Source organism: Thunnus maccoyii, chromosome 18, assembly GCF_910596095.1.
Source record: "Thunnus maccoyii chromosome 18, fThuMac1.1, whole genome shotgun sequence".
NCBI classification, from domain to species: Eukaryota; Metazoa; Chordata; class Actinopteri; order Scombriformes; family Scombridae; genus Thunnus; species Thunnus maccoyii.
In genome coordinates, this window is record NC_056550.1 from 17230961 (window position 1) to 17258552 (window position 27592).

General features: G+C 42.9%; 1 protein-coding gene across 7 annotated transcripts in view; it reads left to right on the forward strand.

The window, feature by feature from the left end:
- sdk2a (sidekick cell adhesion molecule 2a) overlaps positions 1–27592 on the forward strand; it is a 93665-nt gene that overhangs the window by 45436 nt on the left and 20637 nt on the right. For 6 of the 7 annotated variants that reach the window (XM_042393447.1, XM_042393446.1, XM_042393449.1 and 3 more), the window contains 16 exons: positions 9386–9548; positions 11156–11262; positions 11554–11701; positions 13986–14119; positions 18193–18304; positions 18736–18926; positions 19168–19251; positions 19386–19580; positions 20055–20171; positions 20447–20614; positions 21019–21121; positions 22007–22183; positions 22451–22587; positions 23300–23447; positions 24671–24811; positions 25169–25350. In XM_042393447.1, the coding sequence (XP_042249381.1) occupies positions 9386–9548; positions 11156–11262; positions 11554–11701; positions 13986–14119; positions 18193–18304; positions 18736–18926; positions 19168–19251; positions 19386–19580; positions 20055–20171; positions 20447–20614; positions 21019–21121; positions 22007–22183; positions 22451–22587; positions 23300–23447; positions 24671–24811; positions 25169–25350 (2307 nt within the window). The remainder of the gene's footprint in view (positions 1–9385; positions 9549–11155; positions 11263–11553; positions 11702–13985; positions 14120–18192; positions 18305–18735; positions 18927–19167; positions 19252–19385; positions 19581–20054; positions 20172–20446; positions 20615–21018; positions 21122–22006; positions 22184–22450; positions 22588–23299; positions 23448–24670; positions 24812–25168; positions 25351–27592) is intronic. The other variant, XM_042393445.1, reaches the window with a different exon arrangement.

Sequence of the window (27592 nt, forward strand, 5' to 3'; positions counted from 1 at the left end):
TATTTAAATTTATGTAATTTCTAACGATAACCTCCAGGATATACCTGACATTGTGTTAAGACTAAAATTGCTGTGGTTGTAATTCCTTTTTTTCACATAAAGAGCTCTTGCATATGTATAAGACTGTGTCAAAAAATAGAGCTAACCTTGGTTTTTACTTTCACATATTTAAAACTTCTTCACACCTCTCTCAGCTTATGTCTCACATTCTCTTGAAACGGACGTGTTGGGGGGCAGAGAGTTGAAGGCTTGAATACAGGATGGGACAGGGTAGATTTTCCCTTTAGCAAGGTTATTAATCTTTGCTCCCAACTCAAATGGAAGAAAACAACCCTGCCACCATCACTGCAGCAACACTGGGAGCAATCTTAGCTCGAGTGCAAGCTTAAGAATATAATTAGAAAAACATCATCAACTTCATATATTAGATAGCATTGTTGGCACGGCGCCCTGAGCTGTAGTCTGTGCCAGGGTTATGATAACTTTTGACCATGGAGCATGGTTTTCTTGTAAGCTGCTTGCAGTTTTTAGATCCAACTGACGAAAATCGTACAAGTAGAAATGGGCTGGTTACATTAATCATTTGATGAACAGATGACAGGAGGAGGAAGAGAGGGATGACGGATATAAAATCAAATTTAGAGACCAGATCTCCCACTTTTATGTGCACTAAACTTACATGTAATAAAGAGAAATATACCCATTATTAATGTTCTGGTGTGGTCTGCCAGAATTAGTGTTATCATTGTTAATTATTTTCACTCTCAAGCATGCATAATTTCATAGTATTCACATAGGATTTTATTATGCACACCCAATCTTAACAAGTTGTGTTTCTCACACTAAACCTTCCTAAAGGATTATGTGTAGAGAGCACAACAATTAGTATCTCTGACTGAGAATTCTTCCTGTTTTGTTCGAGTTGCATGCGTCTCACTCAGCACCCATTACTGTATCTGATAATTGAGATGAGCAATGTGGTGTGAAGTCATGTAAGAACCAGCCAAACGCCTCCATTAGCATAATGTCAGGGCGTTCAGATCTTTGTCTGCCTGCTGGCATAGTGCTGGCTGCCTGTCTTCACACAATGCCACAGAGCTGTGTTCCTCCCCTGTCTTTCTTGCTACTGGGGCATGTGCACTTCAGAGACAGGAACAGGCAAAGAGTGTTCCTCTGTCTGTGTTGATGTCTCAGAGGTCGGAGACGTGGCCTTGCGGGATGTTGGGTAGGAGTCTGGCAGCTTTGAGGTTCCATCTGAGGGAAGTGATTTTGAGGGTGATGGGGTAGCTATCATACCATCACAGAGCAGGACTTGGTGCTCTAGTATGGATGATGGGAGAAAATAGTGGTCAGAGGGCCTTTCTGTAATGTGTTGGAGAAAGCAGTGATGTGACAAGCTCCATTCTGTCAGCTCTCACACTCCAGAGGTCTCAATTAGGAACAGGGACTCTCTGCTCCTGCAGGATGCCCTGATGACAAAGGGGATAATCCTGCTGCACATCACTCCAGACCTCCACCAAAATTAGAAAAGATGAGAAAAAGCATCCATTGCATCGTCCATATCCTCTTCAATTCTACTCATCTATCATCTTGAACTCTTGCCAGCAAAGACCTGTCGTTCGTTACATGTAATCAAATCTGTGACGTATTGTCAGTGTTACACAATCCCCGCCTGGATGAGTGATCGGCACCAACGAAGGTGTTTGTCTTCTGCGAAACAGGTAAATAAAGCCTTGCCATTACTGGTTGCTGTTCACACTTGGGCCTAGAGAAAGGAAGGGAGACAGACAGGCAGGCCGTGTAAATGTAATGAAGGGAGATAATAATTCTTTTCTCTGTCAGCTGCTCTCTGCCATTAGCATTTACTGCCAGCCCCTGCCACTCACTGCTTGGCGCCCATGCACTCTGCCACACTGATAAGAATCACAATCACCAGCCATTCCACACGCATATATTACAATGGCAGGCACCCTGATACTTCACACCTAGCAAAACACTATTAGCATGCCAGTGGTATCGCACCAATTCAGAGATTCAAAGGGATCGGCTGGGGAGAAAAGCACGGATGGGACATGGCAGTTTGAGTCCATGCATTTTGCCTGATAATACTCTGGTGTCTGTATCTTAAAGACACACAGTCACAAACACACAAGGTTTGTGCACACGGGCACAAACCTCCACACACACATACAGTATGAGGAATAAAGGAGAACAAGGGGCAGACAGTTTTTCATAATGTCAAGAGCAAAGATGACTCTCTCCTCCAAAAACAGTACAACTCTATCTATATGTTAATGGTGGGAAGAAAAGATCCAGATTCTGTCTGGTGCATCAAGCAATTAAATCAGGACTTGTCTGATAGCTACACCTTCGTGAAGCTACTCACAGAGGTCCCAGGATGGACAGGCAACACAGTATTGCAGGTGCATCTGATCATCTCCATCTCAATGCATGTGAAATAATGTTTCCCCCACCATACCATCCACTAATTAGGATCTAATTATCCAGGCTAGTGTAAACAATCACGGCAGATGGCATAGCACGCAGTATTAACTCTAATGACCCGGGGCCCTGTGGAATTCACATTTCAGCGCGTTTGTTTATTTTCCTCCATTAGTCTTTGCCCTACTTTCTAAATTCACTTAGGCCTATTTCCAACCTTCTCATGCCTTGAGAAAAAAGCTGCCCGCCTCCTATTCCCGATGCCGCTCTTGTTATTTTTTTTATTTGCTATTTCTTCTGCTCACTGTAGTTTATCTGTTTTGTGTTGCTCTCTCTCTTGTAGTTTTTTTTCTTTCAAACAATGTCAATTAGCTCTCACAAAGATCAAGTGAAAATTTGTACCTATTTTCTCCCCCACCCGCTACCATCCATCTCCCTGCTCCCTAGTGAAATAGAGAAAAGAGGAAAGTCGGAAAGAAGTGTGTGTGTGTGTGATTTGCCGCACAAAACCTTGCTTCTGCCTCCAAATTGTAGAAGCCGTCTGTCACACCGGGAAATAACACTGTGATGTCAGTCACACACGCACTACAACGGGTGGTAAAGCCTGGATCATTTCCCATTGTGTTCTGCCTATAAGAGCTCTCCAAACCTCACCTCCTGAAGACAAAACATTTCTTATATCCTGTCCTTAGAAAGTAAGAAATTAACCATAGCGCCTGGCTTACGTTTCTAAGTTGATACATCTATTTGCTTCAAGAATATGCTCACAGCTGATGTAAGACATGAATCTTATTTGAGTGCCACAAAATCAGGCAAGAATATCTGCTTCATCTTTTACAAAGCTATGACTATCCCTTGGTGATTTAAGACAACTTTCTTACATCTTGCTACAGTTGTTCAGCTGTGGTTTCCCCACTGTATATCGGACGAGGCTGAGCTGACTGGAGACTTGATGCAGCGGAGGGTGTGTAATGGTGGCTGTGAGTGTGTGAGGTCTCATTAATTGACGCCGGGTCTTGTGCCTGTGCTCTTCTGCATGCCGTGTTCTCTGCCCGGAGTTGGACTTGCTAATTAGGCTCCTGGATATGACACAGACACATCCCTCGGTAGGCCATGCAATATACTGGTAGTGACTCAGAAACAGAGTGCTAAAGGAGACAGCAGGTTCGAGGAGATGGAGGAAGATAGTGAGTAAGGAGCGATGCAGAGATGCAGAAAAAGATGGAGAGATGTCTCGACAGCGATCTTGGGACACAGAGAGAAAGCTTGAGAGAGAGATGACAACTGATGAGAGGGCAGGGAGAGAGGGTATGAAAACAACTGTATTGGGAGAGATCAAGGCCGCCGAGAAAAAGAGACTGCCACAACACACAGAGAGGAAACTGTTGTTGTGGTGAAGAAAAGAGAAGAAAAACTTAAGATGGGAAGAGAAAAAAGAGGGGGGAATCAAAAGGAGAAAGATAGTTTGTTTGAGACAGGCAGAGCATAGCAGAGAGGTAGAAGAAGGCACTCAGAGGAGCAGCGAGGCAAACAGGGAAGAATTCCAAACAGAAAGGGTGTGTGTGTGTTTGAGTATGTCTGGGACTCTGAATTTGTCTGCGCTGCCTGCTAGAGTGTGTGTCCAGATAATTCAATCTGCTGCCCATTGACTGGCTTCGCGCTCCATCTTCACTCCTAATTAAATCTCCATTTGTTGGCTGGATGATACTGCTTCTAATTGTGTTGCTGTAGCATCAGATAGGCACACCTAAACACACACATGCACACACACAGGCCCCGCAGCGAGCGGGATCCCTGACACGTCACCGCGGTACATTACACCTCAATTAATCACATCAATTACACATCAATTAACCCGTGGCAATGCACTAAACACAGCTGGGATGCAGGCAGTATTTCATCTGCTGTGACCTGAGGATTTTTTTTCTGCAACATCAAAGCAGACGCATCATTAAAAAGAAAAACATTTTAGACAACCTAACATGAAAATCCATATTTCTCATTCATCTCCTCCTCTGAACTTTATCAGCATGACTGTACAAGCTTTTAAAAGCATGCCACTTCGGCCATGACGTCTATATTGCCACAAAATAGATACCAAGGGATTTTATACAGTACATAGTCCTACTGAATGGTAGGGGAACATGATTTAGGGGCTATAAAAACAGAAGGGGGGTAGGGAGACATCGAGGTGTGATGGACTGGCACTCACATGTAGCATGCAGATGTTGATCCATGGGCAATTTCTCTAAATGAATGTAGGGGTAGATAGAGGCTCTCCATCTCCTCTTGCTATCTTTCAGGCCTGGCCTGCTTGTTTGGCTTCTGCTGTAATGGGTCGCTTCACCTTGCTGCCTCTAGTTGGAGGACACCCTCTCTCTTTTCATTTCTCTTTCTCCCCTTCTCAGTCCCTCACCTCATCCTGTCTCTACATCACTTCTTGATCTCTCTTTGTTTTTTTATCATTAAGCCCTGCTTTTCTCTTGCCATCTGTTTCACTGGTCGTCCTCTCTTCCTCCCCTCTGTCTTTTCTTGTTTGCTGTCTTTCCTAATCCCTCCCTTTGTGTCCGCCTGCTTTCAGACTCACCCAGGTGATGGTGTGTAAATCAGCAGGGGTGCCTGTTGTCACGGTGACAGCAGCAAGTGACAAAGTGACAGATCAGCCTGACCTTCAGGACTGACCGTGTTTTCATGGGGGGAGGCGTGAATATTTGTGTGTGCTTATGCGTGTGTTAGAGGAGCTTCACGTCCTGGCCTAAACATTCTCATCTCAACTTGCACAGCGACAAATGAATTGAAGCTAGCCAGTATGCATGCGTGTGGGACTGCGTGTTGTGCATGTGTGTATCCATGAGAGAGGTGTTTCATCAGCTTTTAAGATGCTTTTAACCCCCCTCCCCTAACCCCTCAACCCACACCCTTTCACCAACCCATTGCTGGACCAAGGTCACTGCCATGACTGTTGCATAACCCCCATCAGAAAAGCTAACCATGACCCATCTCGCATGTTAAGATCCAATTGGAGCAGCTAAACGACAGCTCTAAATTTTCCCGGATGACGTGATGCACCATGAGGTGGACTGGAGGTGGTCGACGGAGCAGGGACGTTATGTGCATATGTTTGTATGCGTGTCTAGGAAGAAAAGGAGAGGTGGAAGAAAATAGATAGCAAGGTAGAGTGAATGACAAACAGAGAAAGAGTGAGAGCAGATAACGAGAGTAGAGCTCCAAATGTTTCAACAGGCAGGGACTCCACTTTATCGCTGCATCTCAGCGATACAGTTGTGCTGAGTGCCAGCTAGGGTGGTTACATTGGCTCAAACACAGGTGCCTGAGGATTTAACAGAGGGTAGGAAGAGCTTCCCGCTGCTGGAGTGGAGCAGGGGTAAGGAGGTGAGGCACAAAATAAGCAAGAGAAAGAATACACGACAAAAGCTGAATGCGAACGCTGTCTGTGTGATTGCATGCCAGCATGGAGCAATGTTGAGTACAATGGGCTTTGGTTTATAAAGCTGCCCCGATGCCTGTGGTCTTTGTTTCACAGCCATTAAAATTCTGTGTATGCAGCAGGGGACCCGGCTGGAGCCATGCCACCATTCAACCTCAGCTGTCAGGTTAGAATAAGGTGTTTCTCTATACAGTATGTGGTGAATTGGCTTTGGTGGTGTAGCCTGGCTGTTGGGGGCAGCTGTTCTGCACAGCAGCCACATTAAAGCCCTCCTGGTCCTCCAAAGCCAGGTTCACTCTTCCCTAGATGCTGACCTGCTTCGGTTGGCTTTTATCTGAGCCCATAGTGCTGCCGGAATTCCAGGTCCACAAGGACTCTAGCTTTCCATCTGCATTGTAAGCCTACAGTGGGCACTGCCATGCACCTGCCAAACCCACCACTGTCCCTTCTTTCATCAGTGGAATTGAGGAAGCGACAGTTCTGGGATGGAGGAAGCGACAGTTTTTCTCAGCCCCTGCTCTTCCCTTTCTTTCCTCCTCCACACCTGTCTCTTCCAGAAAAAAAAATGCTTTAACCTGAAGCACATGTCAGATAGATACACATTCTCCAGTCATTAGATGAGTCTACAGTCTCCAATTAGTATACAGTATATACAGTACACATTGGTGTGTGTTTTTATCTACAGGCATGTGTGTCTGTAAACATTTTTGAGTGTTATATGCTGCAGGCTTATGTTCCATGAAATCACAGAGTCACTGCACTAAAAGTAGATGACACATGAGACAAATCAGCAGTGATGATAACACAGTGGAGACAAACACATCAACCTGACACATTAGTGACAGCAGAATTCTCATTTACAGTTTGTCATCTCCACTGTACAGAGCTTTGTACTACTGTATGTGCTAACGTGAAAGATCACATTTGCATAAGCAAAAATAGACAGATGTTCTCACATTCACATACGCATGTACAGACACGTTGCATACATCGACAGTATTTATCTGCAGTGGCTGACGTACAGAAAACACAATCCTGCCACCGCACATGCAGCTTCTACCGCACACAACAAACATGTATCAGCAGTGTTTAACTACGGTTCACTGAGAAGATCAAAAAGCACAGTGATGAAGAGGAAGAGGAGAATGAGGGTCAGACAAGAGGTTCGTTGTTGGAAACTCATTAGATCCCTGAGCCCAGTGTGCAGAGGAATTGACCCTATCTGCCTGCAGCAGCGAGAACTGTTTGCGTTCAGCGGCCATTTAAGTTCTTACCGAGTATAGAAGAGCCACTTTAGTTGTGTATCACATGGAGAGCAATCTTTTCTTGGGTTTAGCAGCATGGGACTGGATGTCGATTCTGCGCTCTCTCTGATCTTTAACAAAGACTTTTCTCTCTCCCCAGCTGGCTTTGTTCATGAAAATATGCACTTTGCTCTAAATATGAAATTCTGAGTGTTCAGGTATTCATAATTAACTGAACGGACTGTTTGGATCAGGCGCAAACATGAACACATGAATGGCACTAAAACAAGTAACCACAGTGGTGATTATAGTGCGCTCAATTTCCTGTTCCACACTTTCACATCAGTAAAGTATTATGCATATTCCTTGCCTCAGACAATCAATGTGCCAGTCTGGGTTTTGCATGTGGAGGTCTCTAATGGTGGCTTGTTGATGGAGCCGCATTGCTAAGTGCACATAGCCACCAAGCCCCTGAACCAGCTGGAAGTGGTTAGATGTTGCCTGTGTGTGTCTGGCATAAGTGAATGCTTTGGGGTTGTGTATGTACTCTATTTATGTGTATGTGTGTGCATTTGTGTGTCAAGTGCAAATGCATTTACTAGTGGATGGAATTACGGCAAAGCCAGCGGCTAGTGCAAGGGGAAAATAGTGATGGTTCCTCCATTTGGGTTGAGGCAGGGATCATTTTCAAGGGCTTGTTGGGTTTGACAGTGTTTGTTTTGGAGGAGTTCATGCAAGGGTGGCAAAGTGAACAGATTAGCCAGGTGCTGGAGTATTGTTGTTACCAAACAGGAAAAATGTAAGGACTGCTTTTAGAAACAGAAAGTGATGAGATGGCTGTTGTTTGTTTGCCTCTTTTTTTGAGTTGTGTGTTTGTGGGTGATAGGGGAGTAAGCTGCAGCTTTCGGAGGACTGTTGTGTGTGTGCTTGTGTGTACGTATATGTGTGTCCTATATCTGTGTTTGCGTGTACGTACACTGCACGCGCATGGCTGCTTGTGTGAAACACAGAGGTGCACAGTCATTCTTTTATTTACAGTTTCAATCAGGTTCAATTTTCTGTATCCCCGTTCCTGCTCAGCGAGGCTGCCCTCACATTCACCCAGTTCCACCACACCATCCTCTGCATTTACTGCCATAAATCTCGGGTGTGAACTTGCGTATGGGTGTGGGGCGAGCGAGAGAAAGAGGGAGAGAGAGAGAGAGAGAGAGAGAGGCTCCAGTAATCAGCCATGAGAGTGAGTCAGCTAGTGTGGTAGAGCTAGAACCAGGCGTGCTCCAGGCCTTGGCGGCTTACTGCAACTATTAATACAGACTTTAATTAGCCCGCCACAAACACTGGCACAATCGGCTCAGTGTCGCCCGTGGCTGGCGAGGCAGACAGATCAATAGGTCTGATCATGCCTTTTTCATCAGCTCCAATGAAAGCACTTTGTCTCCAAGCTCAGCCCTGGACCTTGCGTATCACCTTAAAGGCTTTCTGTGGCTGCACTGGCTGTGTGCAGTGTTGCGGATGGGGCCTGTATAATCTGGCTGCATTAGGGAACTATAAAGATAAATGAAGGGAGGCACAGAGCATAACTCATCCTGTCAGAGAAAGGGGTTTAAGGCTGGGAAACTTTGTGTTTTCTAAAGCAGCCCCTACCACCCCTACCCACATGGCTTCCCATTTCTCACTCTCTCTTCTTCCTACTTGTCTGTGTTCTTTTTTTGTATTCAATCTCTGCTTTTTCTCCATCTGCTTTCTGTCTATTCCCCTACCTCCACCCCACCTATCCCCCCCATCCTTCTCTCACCATCTCCTTCTCCCTCTGTGTCTCTCTTCCCATCCTCTTTTACTGATCTAGAGGTATGGGAGTGTTCATTTACACTTCTTCTGCTGCACAAATTGCTCTTCTACCTCTTTGCCAGCACATTTCAATTTGAAATAAAAGAGTAAGCTGCTTTTGCAGTAACAACTTATTCCATGTGCTTTTTTGGCAGGCTTTTCTGTTGACCTTCAAGTTCCCAATCAGTGCAGAAGAAAAATGGAAATAGCTTGTTCTGAGTCCTCATTTCCTGTGAATTGCTGGGATTGTGTTGTGTGTCTGTTCACAGGGGTTACTGAATAACTGAGTCACTGCCTTCTTACCTACTACCCCCTCTTACGGCTTCACTTTCTTTCTTACTTTTTTCTTTCTTTTTTTTTTTCCTTGTATTTTCTTGTGGTTTTACATCTCTCTCTCTTTTCCCTTCTTTTTTTCTCTTTCCAGTAGATGATGTCCCACCTTATTTTAAGATGGAGCCTCCGCAGACCCAGGTTCATCTGGAGGGAAACCGCCTGGTGCTTACCTGCATGGCTGAAGGCAGCTGGCCCTTGGAATTCAAATGGATCTACAATGGTACCGAACTCACACGTTTCTCCTTGGAATACAGGTGAGGAATGCAACCTTGCCTGCCAGAGCTGATTCTATTATTGCTTTTTTAATTTTAATTCATCAACTATAATTAGCTTACTACACAAGGATATTTTAGCAGCATTTAATTGTATCTAATAGCTCAATTGCTCATTTTTATTCATATTCCAGACTCATTTCTATGGATTTATTCAGAGCTGATTTGGCTGCATGTCTCCCTTGAGACATAACATCTTGTGTTCAGGGGATTGTCAAATTTATTCAGATTTGTATCTCCCGCTGTATTCAACATGCAGAGATGGTGTGAGCAGATCACTCTTCTTTTCTCTTCGGCTGTTTGTTGAGACTATCATTGCTGCAATAAAATCATACAATGCATATTTTTTCATCAGATTGTACAGTGTGGGTGGGCTTCTTTGCTCTGTCAGCAGTAAGATGTTTCACTGACTATCGAGTTCTTCTGGATATTTCTTATTACATACTTCAGCCTCTAAGCACAATGCTGAAGAATTTTGTCAACAGCACAGAGTGGCAAAAGAAAGCCTCAGCCCGTGCTAACAAGGCCTCTGTGTGTATCTGAGTGTATGCATCAGTGTGCTTATTTGTACATGCACTATATGCTTGTGTGCCAGCGTGCCTGCCTGTGTGTGTGTTCGCAGGTCACAGTTGCAGTCCACAGTGAAAGTCAGTTTCCATCTAAATCTAGCCGTGTTTTCTGTGTTCTCTACTCACGGTCTGACTAGTCCCCTAGACATGGACAGACATTCTCAGGTGGCAACGTCTGATTGCTATCACTGACTACCTCCCCACATACACCTTCCCTTCCCTGTCTGTCTTTCTCCCCCTCCCAACCCCCCCCCCCACCCCACCCCCCACCCTTCCCCATCTACCTCGTTTTCTTCTTCTTTCCCTGTCTTTCCTCAGCATTTGGCTGTGCTCTCACGTGGCTTAGTCTCTGGGTTTGCCTCGCAGGCCAGCCCTCTGCTTGTTATTCTTCACCAGCCCTGATCAAAGAGGAGAACTGGAATCCATTTAATCAGACCCCCCACCACCCCCACCACCACCTCCACCCCGAATTGCAGTGCAGGGGGAACATGGCAGGGGCGGACTCCACACTCCTAAGTGGCTATAGCAAACTAATTAAAGGGGACACAACTCTGGGGTTATCTACCTAGCATTTCACACACACCATTTAACATGAATGCACATCTGGGGAGAGACGTATGCTATGGCTGCCTAACATGTGAGAGATGCTTGTATGAATTGATTCCACTGACTGAACATACAGGATAACAGTGGGGTTTTGTGAGTCCTGCTAGTCAGAAACTCAGCTGCTCTTCGCTCCACAGCCGGCCTCAAAATCGCATTCTTCCTTCTTTAGTTTACATCCGCGCTACATCAGCACCAAATCACACTTCAAGGCTGCTCTGTTATATCCCTGCTTCACAACATTTATGTCTCATAGCTAAGTGGAATGCCATTTAAGATGTGTTTCAGGTGCCCAATGAAACATCTTGATTAATTTAGAATACCGAGTGTGGGGGATAAAAGCTCCAAGATGACAAATGTCGCTGTCTGTCATGCTGATGATGACTAATGGTACTTTGTGTTGTGTGTGCCCATTAGGTACCTGATCCCCTCGCTGGACCAATCGCATGCTGGCCACTACCGCTGCATTGTGAGAAACCGAGTGGGTGCTATAATGCAGTGCAGTACTGAAGTGCAGGTTGCCTGTAAGTGCGGGTCTCTTTCCATATATTGCCAGTTCTGACAGAGTAAGGGGAGGACACTGTATTTGTGAGAGGCTTGTCATGCACAGTATGTGAATGAGTCACTCTGAGTAAATGAGCTTAGCTTTTGAAAAAGGTAGATAAAGGGGTAATAATGGCAATTCTTCTTTTTCATCTTCTTTGTTGCTGGCATGGATTTCCAACATTTTCTCTTTTAGTAGTTTTTTTCTTTTTCTTTTTTTACTCAGTTCCTTTATCTCTTCTATTTATACTCTTTTTCTTTATTTCTCCTAGATATGGGAGGTTTTGTGGAAGGTGAGAGGTCTCAAACTGTATCCCAGGGTGAGGGTGCTCTCATCCAGGCACCACGGATACACAGCTTCCCAAGGCCACAGATCACCTGGTTCAGAGATGGGCGTAAAATTCCCTCCAGCAGCCGTATGTAAGTCTAGCTTCGCCTCAACTTGGTTTGTTTGGTTTGAGCAGAGTGCGTGTGCATATGACTTGTGTGTTTCTGTGCGCGTTTGAGTGCTCTCATATATGAGTTGTTGGTGAATGCTGAGCTGCTGAAGCAGAATATCTTTCACTTCAGAGAACTCTAAGAAGTTCAATACTGCTCACAGATTTTCTCCAATCCCCCCACACACCATGAGTGAAGTTGAGCAGAATAGTTGATGAACGAATGTTGGCGCAGGCCCTGTGTTCATCATTGAATCACCTCTCAGTGATAAAGCGGGTTATTACTGTATATCGCCCCTATTGACTTAGCAGGCGGAATGATTGAAGGGTAGAGATAGAGCAGGCAGCAGGGGAACCAATTAGACAAAATTGGACAAAAGGCCTCAATTGATGATATGTTTGATTGACAGTGCTCACCCTTGGGTGGATTTGTGTGTGGGAGGTTGTGTGTGTGTGTGTGCATATGTGCATGTGGTAAGAATCTATGTGAGGCAGTGTGTGCACTGTGGGAGGTCTGTGGGTGACTGAAGGCTATGGTGCAAGTGTGAGTGTGTGTGGCAGCTTTTTTTTTTTTTTGTTTGTTGAATTCATGCCTGTCCAGATATGCAATTTTCCTAAAGAGATACTGTGAAGGTAATCATCTGGGATTAATTTTGCCATCCAGATAAATAGAGGAAGGCAGTCCACTACACATCAGAAACCGCTTCCTCGTCTATTATTCAGCAGCAAGCTCTACCATGTCGTAGCTGACATGAAGACTTTAACCCCAAGTTGCATGCTCTTGCTTGAAGAACGGACTGTTGCGCACATCTTCTGCCTGCAGGGCTCCAAAAATACAGTTCAAGCACTGAGGAAAATTGTAAGAAAAATCTCAACCCCTTCCAAGAATGTTCAACCAATTCCAGAGCTGGTTACTATGCAGCGGACTCTTACCAGAAGTGAAGCAGTGAAGCTTTTGCCTGTGACAATGAGAGGCACTGACAGGACACTCTGCATTTACCGCTTGTTTGCTCGCTTTGTGTCAGGCCACATTGATATTCACAGACGTGTGTGTATATTGGTGTTTGTGTGTCCGTGTAAGTGTTTGTTGACTCGGAAAGAGCCACAGCTCCTAATTGTCCAGGAATGTGTCTGTTTATCCTGCACCGATCAGGCAGATCCTGGCAGATACGGAGAGCCTAATCTGGCCGCGTGCTTACCGTCAGCTCTCATTTAATGGGCCCTTCTCACACGTTTGAGACCATCAGCCTAACCAACATTCAGCCATTCTCGTGGCTATTGGGTGCAACATTCACAAAAAGGATTTAAAGGGATAGCTTGGAATTTTTCAAGTCAATTGCTACATAGATGGATGTAGTTTTTGCATTTGTCCATCCTTTTTTCTTGTATTCCACGTAGCTTGTCATAGTTATGGTACGTGCAGTTAATATGGGACAAATTAAAAATCAATTTCAGTGGTATAGGTGTGTTTATTGCTTAATTAGGGACTTTATCTGCTGCAGTTTTTCATCTCTATATACTGGTGCAAGGTGCACAAAATGAACTTTGAGTGTGGCTTCCACAGTATCTAACAAATATACTTAAAATATGCAGGTATCTAAGTTGCACAAAGTGGTTGTAAGACCCTTTCATTTATCTGGATATGTTAAGACTAGTTTCCAACTAAAAAACATGGCCAACTGAGCAACTGCTTCCAGGTGAAAAACTAAGACTGGCCTACAGTATCTCACAAGACCAGCCTAACTTATCTCTGTGCAGCACAGCGATAAAGATGATAGTAAACTACAGCAGAAGCACTGCGGGAACAGCGAGTATAAAATAGTGAGAGAAATTCTGAACTATTGTAGATGGAAGTGCTCAGACATAATTTATGTCTGTGTGTGTGTTTTGTGTGTGCTTGTGTGTAAGTTTACCCTGAGGATTTATTGACTGTGAGAAACAACTACTCACTGGTTTAATGATATGAGTGTCTGTGTGCTTGTAGATGTATATATACGTGTATGTGTGAATGGTTTGCTGTGTGTGTGTTTGGGGACAAATTTTGGAGTGTGCACCAGCTGACTGGGGATGTCTCTTTAATTGGGAGCCAAATTGGTGGACCCAATTTGATTTAACCACATTCAACACTGCCTAAAGCTGTCTTTGTCTTTATTAGGGTAATGTTAAGGTTACGCGAGTGTTGTGGGAATGAATGTAAGTCAATTCAGTGCCCTTAAAAGTGTGCTAAACTAAAGTGTGGGTGTGTTTTTGCATCAATATTTACTCAGTGCCATCACCTTGGATAACACACTGGTCATCCTGTCCACGGTGGCTCCTGATGCAGGACGCTACTACGCCCAGGCAGTCAATGACAAGAATGGGGAGAATAAAACCAGTCAGCCTGTCACACTCACGGTGGAGAGTAAGTACACATGACATTAAATGCACACAGGTGCACATGCATACACACACATTTAAGCAACAGATTCAACTCACAACTCACTAGCAGATTGTCTATTTCATCAGCAGATTGCATTAACAGGTTGTTGCAGATGACGCGGTGGTTAAAAAAAAAAAGTTAAATTCATTACATTCTTTCTCTGTTTAACACTTGAGCACACACATTCAGTCAACACAGCAGCTACACAACAGGTGGCTCAGCCAAAGACAATAGAAACAGAGATAGCGCCATCTACTGGGGTGCCCTGTCATCATGTCAGTCCTCTTCTCTCTGTCCAACAAACGTAATCACACCCATTACCTGCACCAATAGTCGTCCTCGTCTTCCTCTAACCCCTAGCTTGAGCAGTGAATTACGGTCATATTGTGAATTTTAGGTGGAGCTCCAGCAGCACCTCTCTGACTGGCTGGATGTACAGACCCATAAACTAGACCTTCAGTTTAATCGCTCCTCACAAATAGCAGATTTATGAAAATGACACTGGGCAAAACACGGACCGAATAAAACACACACACTCACACAAACACAAACACACAAAATAGAAGGTCAGCCTGGCTCATAAACAGATATGTTCACAACTTCGAATAGTTTGTCACAAGCGTGGTTACATGTCAAATTATTAGTGTTAAGCATAACCTGACTCTTTCCTCTCCTCTAACCTTTTTTCATTTCAACAGCCATAAAAATTCTCCCACCTACTGTTATTTACTTTCATCTAAACAGAATCACACCAACAGTCCTTCTTAGCTTACTACACTATTTTTATACAATATTTGATAAAAGACATCACCAGATTCATTATGATTTGTTTGATCTTTCTGATCAGGCTCTTCATTCTCGTACAAGGACTTTTTAACCTGTTCACTTGTGGAGCTTCACATTTTTAATATCAGCTTCCTGCTCTCTCTGAGCATCTGCTCGTCAAATTAATACAGTGTTTGTAATTCAGTGCTCAATACGCATGACACAGCAGTCTGTGGGGACCAGATATCACTGAATATCACTGGATCTGACCTTGCAGATCATACAACCGTCTTTTGCATCTGAAAGTCAATAAGGTTTTTACAGCTGCATTTGTTCATTTTAGCAATTCTGTGGAGAAAAGAAATAAAAATATGCAGCGGAGGGAGCATCTTGTTCCGAAGGGAGCATACAAATGAGACAGTGCCGAGTCTAATAGCAAAGCGCAAACTGACAATTGGTAATACTCCAGATGGGAAGACATATTGCTTTTTGTTTTATTCTTTAGAGTGTGAAATACACTGCAGTGTACAATTGTCTTTGGGCACAGACAGATGTAAACATTATTGTGACATTAATAGTGAGAATTTGCTATGCAGGTCACCTCGTTGTTTACTTTTCCCATTTAATTAGAAGATTACACACTTGAGGTATTCTCAACACAGAGTTTATAAACTGCAATACATTAATTAGTGTCTGCCAAGGAACCAATCATGTCTTCTAGAGAACAAAATGAGTTCTAGTCAAGTCAAATGGATTCCCAGTTTTTATTGTATCAGTGACAAACATAGACGACATTAACAGCCAAACCTAATGGAACGAAACAAAAATGTTTAGTTTGCATATTTACAAAAATGTGAAAAACATTTATATACTTATAGTTAATAACATGTAATATCATTAAAAGCCACTTTATTTGAAGGGGACAACTTTATACAGAAGTTGCAACCGTCACATTTTTTAAAAGGTTCAACATGACTGCAAAAAACACTTAAGATTAATAAATCCTTCATTAATTATTTATATAGTATGTGCTCTTTAAAATTCACCAGTTCTACCGCTATCAGTTAGTGACCTTGGTAAACTTTGTTTAGTCTTCAGCTCTTACTCTACTCGGTAGAAGATGAATATCGATGGTGTTAGGATTCTTCTTCTTCTCTTCCCATCAATCACTTCTTCTTCTCCTCCTCCCTGCTCCCTCTATGTCTCCATCTCCACTAAATGTATCAGGAGCTCAGAGACCATAAGACCCACACCAATCAAACTTTCCTCATAATCTCATTAGTTAATTAGGCAATAAAAATTACATAGATCAGCCAAATGGTGTAATCTTACATTTTAGCCAATAACGTCAGACCCAAGTGATTTAGATTTTTCCTCATAGATCCCTCAGTCCATAAGCAAATCATTGCAACCTGTTTAATTTATTTCTCTTTTTTTTTTACTCTTCTGATGACTTGACAGCAAGCTTTTCCACATGGATTGATCGGTCTTCACTATGCTAATTGATAATAATGTCAATAAAACCCTCAAGATAATGCTTGTACCACTGTGATGATATGTATTAATGAGGAGGTTGAGTAGAATTCTAAAACCTTACAGTATTGCAAAATATATCTATTCATGTAAATCTGCCTCCAAATATTTTCGAATTAAATAAATCAAACTTCTTTAAAAGGACAGATACTACATTGTTCTTTATCTATCTCTACCCATCCCAGAGCCTAGTGGTTTGGATCTTCCGTAACAAAGTCTACAAAGGCTTCAAAATCCACTTTGTGTCCACACAAATTCTGTGTCTCTCAGCTGTTATGATTACCTTTTTAATTAATGCTGTTAGACCGGCGGGTTGAAATGTATTCATTTCAAAATGTTAAATTCATTCTTTAAATGTGCTGGAAGATAAATATTATTTTGTGCTTCTGTTCCTTCCTCGCTCTTTGTGTTTGAAGCTGTTTGGTTTAGGCATCATCATTAGGCTACTGTTACAGTTGGTATCTTACTGTCTTTCACTTGTGGAAACATAGCCCATTGTGAACATACTCAAGGCTTAAATTTTAAACCTCAGTTCCTTGTTTCTTATTACATAACAAGAATGCTATGGGAGACAGTATGAAAAATCTAATTTCACATGTTATATTGTTAAAAAGTATTTTTCGTAGCAACTTATTAAATGTGATTTGCATCATATTGAACTGTTTTGTTGTTGTTGTTTTTTTTATTTTGTTTTTTTTATTTTATTTTAAAGTTCAAACTCCATAACTGAAAAGCTGGGAACTTGAATGAAACAATCAAATCAGACCCAAACATCAATAACCCCTCAGGACGCCTGCTCGTACATTCAGGCAGAAGCTTTGTCATTACACAACTGAGATTCCACAAAAATGGTCCTTGAAAAGGTGTGATTTACAATAAGGTGGCACAAAATTAAAGTCAACTTTACTGTCAAAAGGATCGAAATGCCGTTCCACGCAAGTACTAAAACACAACAACGAGGCTTTAAAAAGCAAAAATGCTAAACGAACTAAGAATTTAAATATTCACAAGTTAAGCTAAGCTGGGGGTCAGGGGGACAATAACAAGGCAAAAAAAAACAATAATGACAACAAGTATAGTGCAAATAAGACAAATATAGTGCAATAGATGTGCCAGTAATATGCCATCCACAGGATGTATAATTAACAATAACAATAATAACAATAAAAACTTGATTAGGTACCCTATAAACCCGGGGATAGCCCTGCACTTAACTTCACAAATGAATGTGGACACACACAGGCACGCACAGACACGATACACACACATGCATCATAAACGTGCAATCACTCAAACACATATAAGCGCACAGGCCCATACCCGTACTCCGGGGAGGTGGGGGAAAATGAGATCAGATTCAGAGAGAGATCACTGATTGAGGGCAGTGAATCGATGGTTGGCTGGAGGCTCCGTGAAACCCGTGAGTGATGGTGCTGCATTTAATCGCCTTTTGTGTTTGTCTCAATTATGCTACATAATGGCTTCTAACACCTGGGCTAACACCGTGCCCAGGAAATGCTGTGTGCACTAGAAAAAGGATCTAAAGTAAAGACAGGGGTGTTAATAGTTGGGTAATAGCATGCTGGCTAGCTAGTGGTGATAATGACAGATTGTCAGTCTCTGTGTAAGGATCCAGTCATGCTCAATTGGCTATATCAGGCAGATGCACAGGCTTAATCTAAGGTCTGCATATAGTTTATAGATTTTTTCACTTTTTTCTATCTGTGTACTTACGTGTGTGTGTGTGTGTGTGATAGATGTGGGAGGACCTGCAGACCCCATCGCCCCCTCTATCATCGTCTCCCCGAAGAACACCAGTGTAACCGTGGGGAGAAACGAGGCTATCATGGAGTGTGTTGCCAATGCGAGGTATCTCCTTTTAAATTTTTCACACAGACACACGAGGAAACTGAAGAAAAATCACATGCAAATATAGACTCAGATATGCACACATTATCAATACACCTCCACTTTTCTCACCTCTACATCTGATATTTTGTGATTTAAATGAAATCTTTTGTCTGAACATGATAGAGAAGTGTTTTGTACATCTCTCATTTTGTACCTCTCCTCCATTCTTCCCTTTGATTCAGGGCTTCACTCTGTTCTCCCTATCTCATGCAGTCCCAGTCCTGAATTCTGACTATTATCTCCAATTCAAAGACTTAATCAGAATGACATATGTATCCCATTGCTCCCTCAATGCTCTGGAACCTTGAAACAGAATATGAATCTGTATTAAAAACCACGCTCCCGATCTCTTGCTCTCTTTTTCTCCTTTTCATCTTTTTCTCCTCTAGACCCCTTGTCAAAATGAGTATTACTTGGAGGAAAGATGGGGTTGTGGTCAATACAGGGATCCGAGACTTTGGCCGTAGATTGGTCATCAGCTTGCCTGCAGTCAGTGATAGCGGCTACTACGAGTGTGAGGCGTCACTCCGCAGTAGCAGCGTGCCGTCAGTCACTGCTGGGGCCTTCCTGCACGTTCTTGGTAAATAACCCACAGCTTACATTTTAACCTTGTGCAAAGTAATTGAGTCTAAATTATCCAAATATTACATCAGCATGCTAACTCCCATGTTGAGAGAACATTCTGTCGCCATTTATATTTCAGTAATTGAGTCTCTGCTAGTTCAACAGAGAAGGGTCGAGATAAAAAAGAACTGACGGTGTGTGAGTTGTTTTTAAAGGCTTTAATGGATGTGTTTGCTTTTTTTTCCTCTCTGAAACAGAGTATCCTCTGTTTGTAAAAGAACCACCGAGTCACATCAGCGCAGAGATGGAAAAGGTAGTGGATATCCCCTGTCAGGCACGAGGTTAGTGCTGTTTGTTTTTTTCTTTCTGCTACTGCATTTGCGAAAGAGCAAGAAAGCATGAAAAAAAAAACCCCAAAAAGAACAAAAGGGTCACAGTGACATGGAAAAAAATAAATCCTCTCCTTCCTCTGCAGGCACACCTCAGCCAGACATAGTGTGGTATAAAGATGCAGTGCCTATCAGCCCGGTGAAGATCCCCAGGTACAGGGTTTTGGTAGGAGGCAGTCTACAGATCAACGGTCTTCTGCCAGATGACACAGGGATGTTTCAGTGCTTTGCCCGCAATCTCGCAGGAGAGATCCAGACAAACACCTACCTAGCTGTTACTAGTATGTCCCCTTGAAAATTTTCCAAAGCTATCTGCACGTCTGCTTCTTAATTCCGTTCATCTTCCCTCTCTGTTCCCTCCCTTTCTTATTCTCAAATCCGCTCCTCTGTTCTCGTTTCTAATCCTCTTTTCTCCCTCTCTTCTGTCTTTCCTCCTACACCCATCTATCTATATATCTCTTCGCGTGACAGGTTTGTCACCTTGGGTGCTCGGGCAATTATTGGCTATTTTTGAATCAGAGAATGTGCAGGAGAAGCAGTGAGATGGAGACGCCTTGTCAGTTTCTCAGAGCTGTCCTGGAGAATGAGACCTGACAGCCGCCCGTTTTGTCAAGTCTATTAAGCTCTCAGCTGCCGTCTGCTTTATTAGGGAGAAATCTGTTTATGTCTGTCATTATCACCTCTGTTTCACCTGATTTTTGTGTGTGTGTGTGTGTGTGTGTGTGTGTGTGTTTGTGTGACCCCTCCCGTCTCAGGTATCGCTCCCAACATCACTGCTGGCCCTGCTGACAGTGCAGTGATTGACGGCATGTCAGTCATTCTGCACTGTGAGACCTCAGGAGCCCCAAGGCCAGCCATCACCTGGCAGAAAGGTGCGTGGGCTAACAGTGTGAGGTTCAGAGGGGGGGCTTCATTATGCTGCATTTGGACTTGTCAAAGTTAGACAACATGGAAAGGATTGAGAATATGCGATTTCACCAAACAAGCTGTACTTCTTTGCTTTTGTTGTGGTGCTTTCCCTCCTGTTTGTTTTCCCTGACATTTCTCCAATACACTAATCTCTCTTGCTCCCTGTCCCCCCCTCCCCTTTTCCCCCCTCTTCTCATCGCTATACCATCAATCACTTCCACCCCTCCCCTCCCTGCAGGTGAACGTGTCTTGGCCAGTGGCTCGGTCCAGCTGCCCAGGTTCACCCTGCTGGAGTCGGGTAGCCTGCTAATCAGTCCCTCCCACCTGTCTGATGCTGGTACTTACACCTGCATGGCCAGCAACTCCAGAGGCATTGATGAAGCTTCAGCCGACCTAGTAGTCTGGGGTAAGCATAACAGAAACATTTATATTGTTCGCATCGTCTGCAAACACTTCTGTCTTCATTTTCTACCTTGTCCAGCATGTGTGAAAAATACTGCCAACTATGAGACCACCCTAAACATCTTTTATTTAAATCCATGACTTGTTTACTTCTAGATACAATAAATACCTGGTTCATGCAGGTCATTGTCAAGACATTCTGACTATATAGTGGGATGACTCATGCGCATACTCATTTTCTGTGCATAAATTCACATTACCACTCTTTAAAAGCCTTGAAAAATACTCCACCCATTTGAAATACCGTATGATTCACCAACAGACATTAAGTGAAAGCTGCTCTAGTAAGCTCAGTTCAATCCGCTGTTCAAACACCCTCTGAATAACAACATCTGTGTGTGTTCACAGCACGTACCCGCATCACTAAGCCGCCACAAGACCAGAGTGTCATCAAAGGGACCAAGGCTGTTATGACTTGCGGTGTGACCCACGACCCCAGTGTCACTGTTAGGTGATGATGAATTTTGTGAAAATTTTTATGAATATTTGATTTTTTTTTTTTTCTAGCCTCAATTAATCTATCACATACAGTCACAGATATGTTTTGCAACAATTTCTTGATGTAACCCCAGTCTAGAAAACAAGGATATCAATGTTGTGCTTAATTACTTTATGAAATCCGTAAGAGATCTTGTAATGTTTATCCCTTAGACGACCTCCTATGGGAAGACTTTGAAACTCTTAGTCAGATTGAGGAATTAGTCAGTCGCTTTTCCTCTCTCTTCAGACAATCTTGAGCGTGATAGAGTATGTGTACATGCATCTGTCTCAGAGGGGGTGAAATGATGTCTATGGAGCCCAGTGATTAGAGTGCTTGTCACCTGTGGGGCCATGACATTGATCAGATTGCGGGGTAAACAGATGAATATGTAAACAGAGTAATAACTTCAGACAGCGCCTTTAATTAAACGCAACACAGAGGAGATTAGCTGGAGAGCCCAAACAGTCACAATTAATCACAGGAGCTCCTAGTGTGTGCATACGTGTGCATGTGTATGCGGGTTGCAGGGGGGGGGGGGATGCATAAGTGTGGTTGGGTATGTGACAGGGAGAGAAATGGCATAGGGGAGAGATTTTATACTGTATGTGTGGCAGAGAGAGATGGTTTTTAGATTCAAATCATTTTGCCATCGGCCTCACAAGGCTTTTCATTGGTGTCAGCGCCTTCTGTGTTTTGCTGTATGAACTGACACAAAGCAAACAGATTTACTGTCACAACACTCAGAGATACAGAGTGTTAAAATGTGAGTGTGTGTGTGTGTGTGTGTGTGTGTGTGTGTGCGTCTCTCTGTCGTATGTGTTTACTACCCTTACATACCCATGTACATACCTCCAGGTATGTGTGGGAGAAGAGCGGCTCGATGATTGACGTGAACACGTCGCCCCGCTTGCGGCTGGATCCCGACGGGACCCTGCACATCTCCCAGACGTGGTCGGGTGACATCGGAACATACACCTGCAGGGTGACCTCAGTGGGTGGTAATGACTCCCGCAGTGCCCACCTCCGAGTCAGGTCTGCATATTTACCTCACGTCTCCCTCGTCTTATCTAGCCGTCTGTATTTTTTTCTCTCTTATTTATGTCTGACCGGGACATGATGGATGGGTGTGTTGTCCACTGTTGTGGTTTATCAGTGCTTTCCTCTCTAATCCATCAAAAACAAATATATACTAACTAACATTTGCAAGACTTGCAGTTTGACTGTTTAATTTTCTTATTTGCTGCGTCTCTTGTCCGATTATATTTCACTTTATCACTTTCCCCTCCTTACTACATACAGGCAACTTCCTCATGCTCCAGAAAATCCAATAGCAGTTCTGAGTGCCACAGAGAAAAGGGCCATCAACCTCACATGGGCACAGGCTTTTGATGGAAACAGTCCTCTGATCCGCTATATCTTGGAAGTCTCAGAAAACAGTGAGTGATTCAGTGTGATTCTCTATCACCCAGGCACCAGTGTCACCCTTAACAGTGCACATTGCTCAAAAAAGCGATGCTTTTATTGTTTCTTGTTTGTCATTTTAAAGGCAATATTGTTATTTATATGCCTTGGAAGCACTCATTTGCTACACCTCTTATATTACATTTCGATTGTGCCCCTAAAATTGGCAGTGGCATCCTCTCTTACCCTCTGCAATCAGTATAACTCAATTGCTTCACCTATGTGCTTCTTTGCGAATGATAAGGGGAACCAAATTGTGTTGATGTCCAATGTTCTTATCTTCCATTCCAATGATAAAATCAAAGAAGCGGGAATGCTTTCACCCATAGAGAGTAAATTGTTCAGCCATTTCTCATCGAAGCTCAGGCTAACTGAGAAGATGACAACTCATTAAGAGGAAAATGAATCCGAGGATGCAGATGGGATCTGGCTTTTGGATAATTGAATTTCAATCTGATATTTAGAGGAGTGTATACAAAATAAAACACTTGTTTTTCATCAGTAGTTTCAATATTATCACTATAAAATGAAACAACAGTGTGCGATAATAGTCAGGGAAACATTGAATTTAGATTTGAGTTTGCAAGTGCTGAAGAGATTTGTGGAAGAGAATGTAAATGCTTCTCGCAAGGTCATTTATTGTATCGTTCACTCGCTGTTGCTCACAGTGCGTCTTCTCCGTCTCAGATGCCCCTTGGACCGTGCTGCTGGCCAACATTGAACCGGAGTCTACCGGGGTTACTGTTGGTGGCCTCATCCCAGCCCGTTCCTACCAGTTCCGCCTGTGTGCTGTCAATGACGTGGGCAGAGGCCAGTTCAGCAAAGAGACTGACCGGTGGGTACTGCACTGAGCTGTTCTGAATATTAAAAAAGTTACTAGCTGTCTCTGTAACATAGTGTACGTCAGCAGTGAGAACAGCATTGCACTTTGAGGGCTTTCACAGCTCTGGAACAACCCGTTCTCCCTACTTGTCTTGACAGTTCAATAGAAAATCCAGTGATTATTTCCTGTAAGTCCACTTTTCGGTCTTCACTCCTGTGGGAGCGAGTGAGAGATGAGCCGGCTTCGGGATGGGGCCTTTTCAAGATAAAACTGTGAATGAGCTGAAATTGTGCTTTGTGAAGACTTGATGGGAGCGCTGACCCAGCTTCATCTCTCTCCCTCCTATTCACTGTCTTTGCCGCACTTCCTGAGTAAAATACAGAAAGGCTTGAAAGAGGCAGAGCTTCACACAGACTCAAATCTCAAGTGAATTCTCTTGACTAGCAAGACGAAACCGTCACAATCATGCAGGCACACCCACCACACATATACACCCACCACACACACACACACACACATACACACACAGTCTATCGCAATTCACCAATGCATACTTCTTTCTGGTCTCGTCCACATCAACACAACCCATTTGCTGCTTTTATACCTGCAGCAAGGAACTCCCTCAAACTGAAAGGCATCACTACCCATCACTCACCTTTTGCACCAAACATTCACATTCATTCTTATGTGAATGTGCCCAGAGAACAGCGCACCACAGGAGGGTGACTGAGCGTCAATGAGAGTGCAGGGCTTTTCTGAGGCATCTCTCTGGCACACCTCTTTGATCCTAAACACTCTGCTTTATCTCCTCCAGAGCAGTGCTCCGGTGCACTGAGAAGAAATCAAGATGTCATCTTAAATTGACTTAAGGGAAAAGTCTGCCTGGATCTCTCTTTCTTGTTCTTTTATATCTTTCTCTCACTCGCTCTTTCTCTCTGTTGTGCTGCTCCATTTTCACCAAGGCCTCTTTGATCCTTATCATGCCACAGCAAGATGTCCCTCTGCGGACAGTATTGTACAGAATATGTTTTGGTCAAAGACACAGCCACACTTATCCCAACTTTGCTTTGTGGTGTTCTAAAAAATACCAAACATGGGCTTTATTATGATTTGATGTCTATGATGAAATGGGATAGAAATATGCGGAAACTCTTGATAATTAATGCATGGCTTCACTCTTTGTCTCTTCTTTCACCTCTCTTTTCTTTTTTTTTTCTTTTTTTTAACTGCGGCAGGCTAACTCTCCCCGAAGAGCCTCCCAGTGCTCCCCCTCAGACAGTCATTGCAAGTGGCCGCACCAATCAGTCCATAATGATCCAATGGCAGCCACCCCCAGAGAGCCATCAGAATGGTCCACTCCAAGGTTACATCATCAGGTAAGAAGACCATGACAACCTGCCTAATTTCTTCCCAGGGATAGGTGCCTCTCTGGGCCAATGCCATTCAGATGTGATAATAACTGGTATGTCAGCTTCTTTTCTTCCTCTCCATTTCGCTTCATTCTCACTCACCCCAGCAATGGAATAATTGGTACCAATTAAATACCTTCTTCTCCATTCATCTGTTGTCACCTCTCTTTTTGTAACCATTTTATAACTATTCTGCACACCTTCTCTTTCATCACTACTCCCCCTCCCTCTCTTTTTTCTGAGAATTTGTATTCTAATACATCTATATATTTGCCTGTCTGTCTCTCTCTCCCTCCATCCATCGATTACTCCCTCTGCTGCCAGGTACTGTCTGTCAGGGCTTCCAGTAGATTGCCAGATGAAAAATATCACCAACCCAGACCAGACCAGTCTGCTCCTGGAGGAACTCATCATCTGGACCAACTATGAGATCGAGGTGGCAGCCTATAATGGAGCAGGCAGGGGCACCTATAGCCACAAAGTGACTGAATGGACACTACAAGGGGGTGAGGACAACACACATGTATATCATGTTATATGTTTCCATAAATGCACCAGCAACCCGAGCATACTAGTGCAACTGGACCCAGCTTAGTTGCTGTAAGTGTGAGATGACTTTATTTGGTTTTACAAATTCTAGTCATTACCTGCATCCTCATCATGATGGTCCCTTAGCTAATGTTAAGCCCGCGGCATGAAACTTGTGACTGATAGTTAATCCAATCATCTGTTTTTAATGATCAAATTAAGGTGTTGTACAGCCGTGTTTTCTCCACAGTACACTTCTTGTAATCCTTTGCTAACCTTGAAAAGGTGATTCACACACTTTAAGACTATGACAGTTGTACTTGTGGTTGGTGCAGACTACAGCAGCAAGGTTTTGAAAGGAATGAAAAATACATGGCCATGTAAGTGATATTTGCCTCCAAGCGCTACTTACCTGTTTTTGTCAGGTTTTATATAACTCATTTCCCAACAAATGTTGCCGTAGAATAGAACAAATTGTGTGCTGACATGAGCTGATAACTTCACCAGTCTTTTTTAAGAAATTCAATCCATGGTTTTATTTGTTCGTTTATATGTCTAGATTGATCACTTTCCTCTTGTCGATTTTTACTCCATCATCTATTTAATTACACTTTTTTTCTTTTGGCATGGCTTACTGTTTGTATCCTCTGCTTTTGAATCTTGTGCCTTTCTTAAAAATGAATAAGCCCAACAGTCATTAACGGTTTTTTTCTGACGCAAAGACTTCATAAAAAAAGAAAAATGCTCATATTGACCACCTGGAGACTTTGGTCAGCCTCTCTGATTACATGTTTAATTGATTTGGCACAAAAATTACCAGGTGATGATGTGCATCAGACTTCTGACAAACCTGTCGATGTTTCCTATGGAAGCTGCCTCGGTTGACTTCTTTTCTTATTGTACATGCGGAGTAATATAATTAGAACACACATCGGGAACTTTCCCCGGTGTCATCTAGCTATATATTTCTGTCACGCCCTGTGGTTCCAACACCTTATGTGCTTTGCCTCCCTGTCTATTCAAAATCCTTGTCTATTAAAAATCGTCAGAGGATGAAAGTCACATTTGTGACTGTAAAATTAAACTGACACAAATCTAAGATTATTTTTCCCACGAAATCCAAAGACACACGCATTTAGATGGGTTTGTAATCTGGCTCCTCTGAACAGTCTGCAGAGAAAAGTCGAGGTGTGATTTTACAGTGTGCCTTAACCTTTTAAACCATACATTAACACACTGACTTTTTTATCAAGAAATATAGCCAAAGTAGCTAATGCATCAGCGTGTTGAAAGGTTAATCCATGTTTTTATTATATGGAGATTGAATAATGTTCCTCACTGGCGTTCCTAAAAAGTCAATTCATAGATTACAGTCAGTTTAAAATGCTGCTGCTAGACTTCAACAAACACAAGAAAGAGGGTATTGCTCCTGCTTTTATATATGCAGTTCTGGCTTCCATATTGATTTTAAATTCATTTAACTTGTATATAAAGCTTTTGAAGGCTTAACATACTCACATATCTCAGAATCCCTGTCATGTCAAATCCACTCAATGAACAGAGATCCTCTACACCAGACTCACTAAATATTCTGAAGAGCTCTCATAAGAAAATTAGGAGTGTTTCCTCTCTTTAGTCTGTTCCACTCCCTGCTCAGATACAGTTATTAGAGAGGCAGACATTTTGATTATATTAGATTTTACAAGATGTTGTGTCCAACTTGTGCTGTATATTTGCCTAGAACAGGGATTTCATGTTCCAGATGATTTATTTATGTAGCTTTTTGAGATAATCAAGTTTAAAATACTTGATTAGACAAAAAACAAGACAGAAAATCAGATATAAAAATGTTAGCTTAAATACTTTCTTATCTTTAGCCAAGCCAGGCTTCTCTTGTAACCCAGTGGGTTTATCTCACACAAATAAACTCATGCGCATTCCTCAATTCCTCTCTCTATTATGACTGTATGCTGCTCATGAAAGCCTCAGCAATGCTATAAAGCAGCGTCTCATTATAGTCTCTCATTGATTTTTTTGTCTCCTTTGATAATAATTTCTTTTCAAATGGTTTATCTGGTCTTTTCTCTATGTGTAATCTCCATATTCCTTTACATTGCTCTGTATCTACGAAGGTGTGTGTGTGTGTGTGTGTGCGTGTGCGTGTGTTTGTGTGTGTGTGTGTCTGTGTGTCTGTGTGTCTATTTTTGTCTGTTTCTTTTG